The sequence below is a fragment of the Trachymyrmex septentrionalis genome, unplaced genomic scaffold (genome assembly GCF_001594115.1).
Source record: "Trachymyrmex septentrionalis isolate Tsep2-gDNA-1 unplaced genomic scaffold, Tsep1.0 scaffold59, whole genome shotgun sequence".
Classification (NCBI taxonomy): domain Eukaryota; kingdom Metazoa; phylum Arthropoda; class Insecta; order Hymenoptera; family Formicidae; genus Trachymyrmex; species Trachymyrmex septentrionalis.
This window is the reverse complement of record NW_017305767.1, coordinates 610,736-620,175: the sequence shown is the minus strand read 5'-3', so window position 1 is coordinate 620,175 and position 9,440 is coordinate 610,736. Positions and strand designations below refer to the sequence as shown.

Sequence of the window (9,440 nt, the reverse complement as noted above, 5' to 3'; positions counted from 1 at the left end):
GAGCAACTAAAGTTTAGAAACAGAACAATCAAAATTTATATGAATTATTAATTATAACTTTATTATTATTATTAATTACAATAATATGTAGGATGTATCATATTTTATTTTGAACAGTCAAATATTTGAATAAACATGACTTTGAAAATTTGATTTTTATATATATTTATTTAATTGCATTTTACGCAGTTCTATTTTTATTTGAGTAAGTTTGAACATTTGAAGAAAATATCAACGTTAAATCATTCTGATGCTAATGTACTCTTTTAGGTGGAATATGCAAAGAGGCAGAAATTGGCGGGTGTTATGGTGTGGAGTATCGACACAGATGATTTCCGAGGCAAATGCTCATTGCTGCACGGTGATATGGCTTTGCTTGATGGGCGTGATTACCCTTTAATGAAATCCATTAACGCAGCATTGGCAAATAACACAATATCATCAGAGGGAAACCAAGTACCGGACTCATCGTCTGTGCAATTGCTCTCGAATATTGCGTTTGCGTTATCAATAGTGATGATTTATCTTTCCTTTTGATTAACTTTATATATGAAAAATCATTAATAAATATAATATATAAATAATATTAGTAATAGGTAATATATTAATGCCAATTAATTACTGACAAAAAGCGTTAGAACGTGCTTAACGCTCGCTCCTTCGCAGATTGATTGTTCCTTTTATCGATATTTAGATTATAAAAATATAATTAATTTACGACATCATCTACGATATAAATTTTATATAATATGCAGATTATATGTTAAAATTATGCCTATGTGTGGTTGATGAAAAATATATTATACTTGAAATAAAATTATGAAATATAATGTTAATAGCATAATGTAAAATTATGTAATTATGGATATAATGTTAATAATGTGATGTAAAAAAGAGAGAGATCGAAAAAAAATTGAAATGGAAAATATGTACAAAGACATATTAGGAACAATTGTATTAATAAAAATTTCAAAAAATATATATTACATATTATTGTATAATCTTTCGAATATAAAAACTGCTAATTACTAAGAATGCCATATTAATTTCAAAGTTTTGAAAAATAAAAACGATTATATAATTTAAATAAGATTCTGCATGGTATAATTAAATATATTATTTCGATATTAACTATTTTTAATGTTTTCTCAAAATTATTATTATTTTAGTACTCTAAAAAGTAATTTTACATAAGAAAGAAAGATTCGACGTTGAAACCGTGATGTAGCCTTCCTCAAGATGGACAGAGACTGATCATAAAGTGCGGCAGAATTCGTGGGGATATCAGCATTTAAATCTCAGCCTTCCTATATTTATTCTTCTTTATCATATATTTATTCTTCTTCAATGACTCTTAATACGTTTAGATATAATGACAATAGAATCGCCTGATAACTTTAATGTTAAAAAAAAGTAAATTTATAGTTAATCTTTTTTGTCTTTTTAAATTCAAATTTACATACACGCTTGTGAAACAGAATCCTAAAAATATTAAAGATATATATAAGTATTAGAAAAATGTTTTTTTTAATTTTTTAATTTTTTAATTTTTCTCTGTTTTTCTTTTAAAAAACGTAAAAGAAGAACTGCAGCAATTTTTAACAAACATAAAATGTGGATCAAATTGATCCATTTTATGCATTTTAGGATCGAATTTCCATAAATTTGCATAAAAAATTTTATAAATATCTTTCTTATTAAATATAATTTTTTAATATTTATTTTTATTTCATATTATGTATTATTGTACACAATTCAACATAAAGATGTATATCTAATAAAAATATAAAAACGAGTTAAATCGCAAAATCTCAAATACATTTTATTATACTATTTGATAAAATATACTTGGAGCATTTTATTAATGAGATATCTCATTTTTATATGTGTTCAAATTAAAGTAGTGTACAAGGCTGCAATATGCATTGAGTACTGCCAATGAGAAACGCTATAAAATATTCTATTATTAGTATAAAAAAAAAGTAACGAAAAAGTAACGACTCGTTACATTTTTCTTTAAATAACGAGTTATTTTTATGAAGTAACGTTGCCAATCCTATATATATATATATATATTAATTCAACATCTTAACATTCAGACCGTAGTGGCGCTTCGTATTTAAAGTAATATATTTAACATAAACGGTCTTATTTCCAATTTTATTTTATATATATTGTATATACACATATATGTTCGTTTTGTCTCAGTTGTTATCAAGATTTTGGTGTAAATAGTTGTCAGCAAATGATTTAAAATTCAACCGTAATAATCTTAATGACTACGTAAGCATTGCATGTAAGTTATTATTGTATATCATCAAAATTTTAGTTTTATAATGTAACGTCAAGCATCATTCTAATTTTATAAATTTCTTTTTTTAACATTTAGTCTACCTTTGTTTCGTTTCTTCCCTTTTACTTTTCATGACAACTATCATTTTATAACTTTATTGCTTGATTCGTTCTCATCATCCAACGTGAAACAGATTTCGACTATTGTCAACTGCTCATTAAATTCTATAATTTCTACTTAACAAATTTTAAAATATGACAAAAAATTGTATGGTTTATTCTTAATCTTCCTATTTTTCATACTTATTAATCATTTATATAAGATGTGCTTTCAACCTTAATGGCGGTTTCTTATTTACATGTTTCTATTTGTATTCATTGTCAGTTTGAATTACATTTAATTATTTTAACGTCTTATGTTTTTAATCTAACATTTCACTTAATATTTTATTTACGTAAATTAGAAGAAGAATAAAGAAATATTCATATGTAGAATAAACGTTTCAAATTATATATAGAACATCACTAACGGTAAAATACAATTTAGCAGTAAAATGCGTTAAAAAATGGTGGCTGATTTTGACACAGATTTCATACAGTCCTTATTGTTAAAGTGTAAAATTTGGTATCCACTAAGACTGATAAATGTATCTTTGATAATTTTATGTTTAAATTGTGAATGTTACATCGGGTGTTTTAGACATTGTTATCAGTTTTAGACAATGTATTCACCTGTCATTTTGTAAAGTGTTTTAAGTTGTTTAATGGGAAAAATAATTACGTTAACGGCGATCGTTCGTGATACAATTTCTTCGATAAAAAAATTCATGTTATTAAAAAATTATATTTTCTTGCGATTTTAGGTGAACAAACTTGGAAATATATATGTTCAAAAAATTTAGAGAATTACAAAAAGAATTTAGGAGACGTTACAAAAAGTTAACCGACGAATACATCTAAAGAGTTTAAGGATTATACTGAAAAAAATACTCCATCAATTTCACATACCGCAATATTTGAATAGACAATTGAAAATAATGCATAACGGCACAAAAGAAAATGTATGCCAACAGTGCGGTAAAACTTATATGTTGGTAAGACTTATATGACGTTTATGGTTAAAAACTTTATGGTTAACACTTTCAGTGTTTTTTATAACTTCATATTGCCTCAACAGTTATATGTTTTATCATTTTTATATTTAATCTCGATAGTCTAAAGGCTTAGGACGCTCGCAGGCAATACAAAAGATCTAGGTTCGATTCCTGACAGAGATAATATTTTTGCAAAAAGAATTAATTATTTATAGATTTTAATATGTCTTTCAGCATTATTAAGATCGTTCGAAGATGTGAAAAAGAATCAAAATTGCTAGGCAATTTAACTCGTGATAATATTACGATACTACTACGGTAGTTTAGTAGAGTTAGCGTTTCAAAGACCGAAAAATCGTTTCGACGCGCGTTTCGAAAGACTATATACGTAATATATAAATTCACACAGAATTATAAAAGCATTTAAGATCCAACTAGACCGCCCGGGAAAAAATATTTTATATATATTGTATATAATTATATATATTTATACATATATAATATAATTATATATAAACTTACATATAAAATTATATATGACTATATATTAAATTATATATGAAATTATATATAATTATATAGAATTCTATATAATTTTATACAATTTTATATAATTATATGTAAAATATTTTTTCTCGGGCGTTTAAGGCACTGACTGCTATAGTTTGTATTTCATATTTGTTTGTATTTTCATATTTGTTTTATAATAATAACCTTCTTTATTATTAAAGAGAAACAGTTTATTTCCTCAAAAACTTTGCAACAACATAAATTTACATACTGACATTAGGCTTCACATATGCGGAGAGTATGATAAAGCGTTTAAAAATAAATGGAATTTGCGCGAACATGAGAAAATTCATAGAGTTGAAAAACTTCAGTACGAGTTTTATGAAAAAATTATGTGAGTAACAAAAATTATAGAAATTATCAAATAATCTTTTTACTTAAATTAATGGTTAATAAATGATAAATACTTTACAGTATAAGTAATCTACACAGATACAAAAAAGAAATGCATTACAATAAACGTAACAATTGTAACAATTGTTTGAAGGGTTTCAAAACTGATCAGGATTTGTATAATCATTTAGTCATGGAGCATTCTGACGTCGATGGAAGATCGTATAAATGTGAGACATGTTTAGCTACATTTGTACGTTTTGACCACCTGAAACGGCATTCAAAAATACATACATAGGCGAGAAACCATATGTATGTAAGGTATGTGTTACAAAATTATTGTTAGTATTTTTTCTAATTATACCTCATTTGATTGTGTTTTTACATTTCGGTAGTCAGAAATGTGCTGTATTTTAGATTTGCGCCAAAACCTTCACTAAGAAATATCAAAGAGATAAACACTGTTTGATACATAACAATAAAAAACCTTATGATTGTTCGGTGTGTGGCAAGGGTACAGCACAAGATTATCACTTTTTGTACACATAAAAAATAAGGTAATTCATGATATAACATTTTAATTCATTAGCACCTTCACATTTGTCTTTCTATTTTTGTTATATAATATACTCATAATTATATTATAGATTATTGTAATATATCACAACACACATGTGATATATAAAAAATTCTTTATTTTTAGGGTCACAAGTGACACCACAGTGAAGAACTTCATCTATATCATTGTCACTCCAACTGACAATGAAATAGACCAAGCACATTATAACTAATGAACAATAATGACGAACTGATGAAAGAAGTGAAAAATAAAATGTTATTTATGATATATGTATGACGGTAGTTTTTTAGAAGATACAATTTTTTCGGAGATATAATTGAACATTATCGGACACAGGAGCACCTTCGTATAAAGTTGACAACGCGTTCAGAAGACATAATCATCCAGTAAATCCTCACTGCTTAATCCGTTTAATATCTTTACGTTCTAGTTGGATTTAAGGTAATACACTCGCGAACAGAAGACAAAATTTCTTGATGCTATACATATTTTACTAGAAGACGTTGTTACGCTTGTGCAATTGTAATGAGGTTGAGGTTTCAGTACTGAGATGTAAGTAACTGAAAGCACTTTTTATACGTGTCGCCTACACAAAGTTAATGAAAATGTCGCGTTTCTTTTTATAGGGCCTAAACTAGCGGCACGGGATAGTGACCAATAAACTTTAATATGAATTTTTTTATATACAATATATTAATTTATTATTATATTAATTTATTTCTATGCACATTTCATCAATACTCCTATTTTCTCAATCAGATTTACTTAATAATTGCATTTAAATCAATTAATTCTATGGTGCTTAGTAACAAGAATTTGTGAATAGAGGAGAAAAGAAGCAAGCAGCACGGTTTTCGCGGTTCCTATAATTACTTAGTTAATTTCTGTATCATGTATCGCGTATCGCGCTACATATAATCGCACCCTGACATGTTAATAGGAAACGAGTATGGTCGGTATTCATAGTCAAATCTTATATTCAAGTCTTAAGTACGGTCTTAAGAACTCAGCAAACGAGAATGAATTGAAATGGATTCAGATTTTCAGAAATATTGATTTACGAATGTTGAAATGAATGCTTTTCAATCCTGAAAGCATTTTTATTTATTTACAGGAATTGCATATTTCTATGCCTTTCAATCTAAAAATAATATTACCTTTTTCTGCATTGTAAACTGTTCAATTAAAAATTTTGAAATAGGAAATACAGTTTTTTTAATCCAATTGCATCCAATTGAATCTAATTGAGTCCAATTGAATCCAATTAAATCCAAAAAAAGTATTCGCTATTTAACATTCGTAAATCGGATAGAAAAAAATTATCGCCAATAATTACCGTATATTGAAAAGAAAGTATTTAACTAATTTTTAATAGACTTTTTATAGGGTTCGTTAGTTAGTCAACCATTATTAATAGTCAACCATTTTCGATGAACCTAAAAAATTAAATAAAAATCAATATTAACAATTCCTTTTGCATAAAAAACGACTATTTTATAGTGAAAATCGTAACTTTTTTTTCAAAGTTGCATAAAATTTTAATTTCTGTACTGTATATATATATAAATTTTTTTAGTTTTATTTAGAATAACATATTCTATAAAAATTAAAAATATTTTTTTATTTTTTGTTTCAGGCAATAATTACATCCGCTAGGATGTACACAAAATCATGTCATGCGGTGATGCGGCAAACTGAATGTTTGTATTTTTATTATTTATAATACTTTTTTTCACATAAATAATTTGTACGTACTCTATAATAGTTATATTAAAACGTGCAAAAAGTTTTAAAATGATAAATATTAGTCTTTCTTTTGAAAAATCACCATTTTTTTTATCTCTTAATGTAGATGGAATTACGGTAGAAACGGACATTTGAGTTGGCTCAACACTCCTGTCGATTCTTAAGTAAATATCGATACTTTGAACGATATTCGGAAAGCGAATCGAGATATACTTGTACCAGAGGTATATCGATATCGGATTGCATTCGATACTTTTGTACTGTTCGTATACTAGTTATCATAATGGCGGTTCCCAGTAAGGATTCTTGTTTTTTGCCTCTGTGGCAAAATGGGCCATCTCCTGGTGCATTTTATCACTTCCCGGGCACCCAAAACGGCACCGGTGGATTCCAAAAATCACAGTACGTTTTAACTATAATTCACAAACGTTTTTCATCCGTTTGCAGTTTTTTGTATATAACCTGCACATCTCTATATAAATCTCGCATGTCATCTTCTCTCTTATGGAACAAATTAACAAAATGAAATTCGAAATACTTGAGACTTTATTAGATAAATTTCCGAAATGGCATAAGGACTTGATGAATTCTACTCTAACTCATTCTATTATTTGCAGATCTCCTATAACGACTGGTACATCCGTCATTGGTATACAATTCAAAGACGGAATCGTTATATCGGCGGATATCTTAGGATCTTATGGATCTCTCGCTCGTTATAGAAATCTAGAGCGTCTTATGAAAGTTAATGACAACATCATTCTTGGTGCATCTGGAGATTATGCAGATTTTCAATGTATCAAGAGTTACGTGGAAAGAAAGATGTGAGTTGTTGTAATCATTCTAGTTTTCTTACATTTCTTTCTTTATTTTTAAAATATTTTGTTCTTGGTTTACTACATAAGATAAATTAATAAATGTTTCTGAAAATTGTTCTATAATATAATGCCATTTGATGAGATGCTGAAGAACAGTGTCAATATGGTTATGATGTATAATTTTAATTTGACGCTTAATGTCTGATAGCTAATACTCTGTAGAGCCAGTATTATAATATTATAAAAATGAAAAAATTAGAAAATCACTTATTTTACTATTATCATGATAATGATGATGACCATTACATATATCTTGTTAAAAGAAGTCATTGTCTAAAATTTATACAGAGATGATGCAATAAAATTACAAATAATTAAATTTTTTTCCCACTGTATTCATTTTCAAAACTTTATAAACGTCTTTTGTATAAAAAAAAATAAATATGACTTAAGCTGGTATTCATAATTCATTCTTATTTTAAGATTATTTTAAGAAATGTCTTAAAATGCTGATGTCCTATGGTTGGCTTAGAATATCTTAAGACAATCTTAAATATTAGAATTAACAGTGAATTTCAGCCTGAAAGTTGGATTTATTTAATTTCCAGCAGTTTCACTGTCAGCTTAGTTCAAAATTGAACACTAAAATTGAATAGGGTGATTTATAAATGTGTATTAATATTTCAGGGATGAATACTAAAATAAGTCTATCTACTAAAATAAGTAGGAAATATCATGTTTCTAGATTTCTACATACTTTATTTATAGATGATTAAAGAAAATGTTAAATGACTCGTTCTTTAACTTTACTACTGCACTGCATTAGTAATCGATATTCTTTGTAAATAAAATCAAGTGTAATAAGACATGCAATAGTGTTTCTTAAGGCACAAGGCAGACACTTGAAACATTTTGAAAGACATATGTCTGTATGATGTTTTTCAACTTATTTTAGTATAATACTTTAGATTTATCCCCTGAAATATTGATATCCAATTATGAATTATCTTGTATACATCATTTTCATGCAGTTTTCTCTATTCAGCGTCAATTTTGATAATGATTATATAGTCTATTTTGAAAATGAGTATCAAATGGTTAAGTACTTTTTTATCCTGATAGTGGATGTACATTTTCAGCATTAAAATAGATTATATGAATGATCAAAATTGATGCTAGAGAGAAAATGCATGAAAAGGATGTAGCGTCTACATAGCGTTTTCATTTTTTGAACCAAGCAATCTAACGCTAGAGGTTTTACCCAACATGCATCTTTTTGATTCTCCTGGGTATAAAGTTCTCCTTAAGCATATTAGACTTTTCGACGAGTATTAAAAGACACTATTATTTTACATCAACACTTTTGTTTTAGTCTGGAAGAACAATGCTTGGATGATGGATTTAGTTTGAAGCCAAAAGCGCTGCATTGCTGGTTGACACGTGTCCTGTACAACAGACGATCAAATTTTGATCCGTTTTGGAACAATTTTGTCATTGCCGGTTTGGAAGATGGACAACCGTAAGTATCCAACATATTCCTTCAACATAAGCAACTTGTGTCTTCAGATTTAGCATAAATCATGATTTTGCTTTTCAGATTTTTGGCAACTGTAGATAAGCTTGGAACAGCTTACAAAGATCCTGTTATTGCGACTGGATATGGCGCTTATATGGCAACGCCTATTCTGAGAAAAGCTTATGAGGAAAATAGCCAAATGAGTAAAGAAGAAGCTATTCAACTTATATACAAAGTAAATCAAGTTCTTTTCTACAGAGATGCAAGATCTTTCCCAAAGGTATCTACTAAACTATCAAAATTCGTATATGCGTAATTAATAATTTTAAATTGTTAATGATTTACTTCGCTTTTTCAGTATCATTTGGGTATTGTTACGAAAGAAAAAGGAGTCGAAATACAAGGACCGATAGACGTAGAAAGTTATTGGGGACCCGCAATTCTCTAAAATTGTAATGTTTTCGTTTTCTTTCAAAATAAGTTATAATAAA

The 9,440-nt window shown here is 27.5% G+C and overlaps 1 protein-coding gene across 1 annotated transcript; it reads left to right on the top strand.

The window, feature by feature from the left end:
* The first annotated feature begins 6,881 nt into the window (after positions 1 to 6,881).
* LOC108752188 (proteasome subunit beta type-4) lies at positions 6,882 to 9,440 on the top strand. Its single transcript, XM_018492860.1, has 5 exons — positions 6,882 to 7,017; positions 7,233 to 7,439; positions 8,806 to 8,952; positions 9,031 to 9,229; positions 9,308 to 9,440. Exons 1-5 carry the CDS (start codon positions 6,899 to 6,901, stop codon positions 9,395 to 9,397), a joined length of 762 nt encoding a protein of 253 aa, XP_018348362.1. The 5' UTR covers positions 6,882 to 6,898; the 3' UTR covers positions 9,398 to 9,440.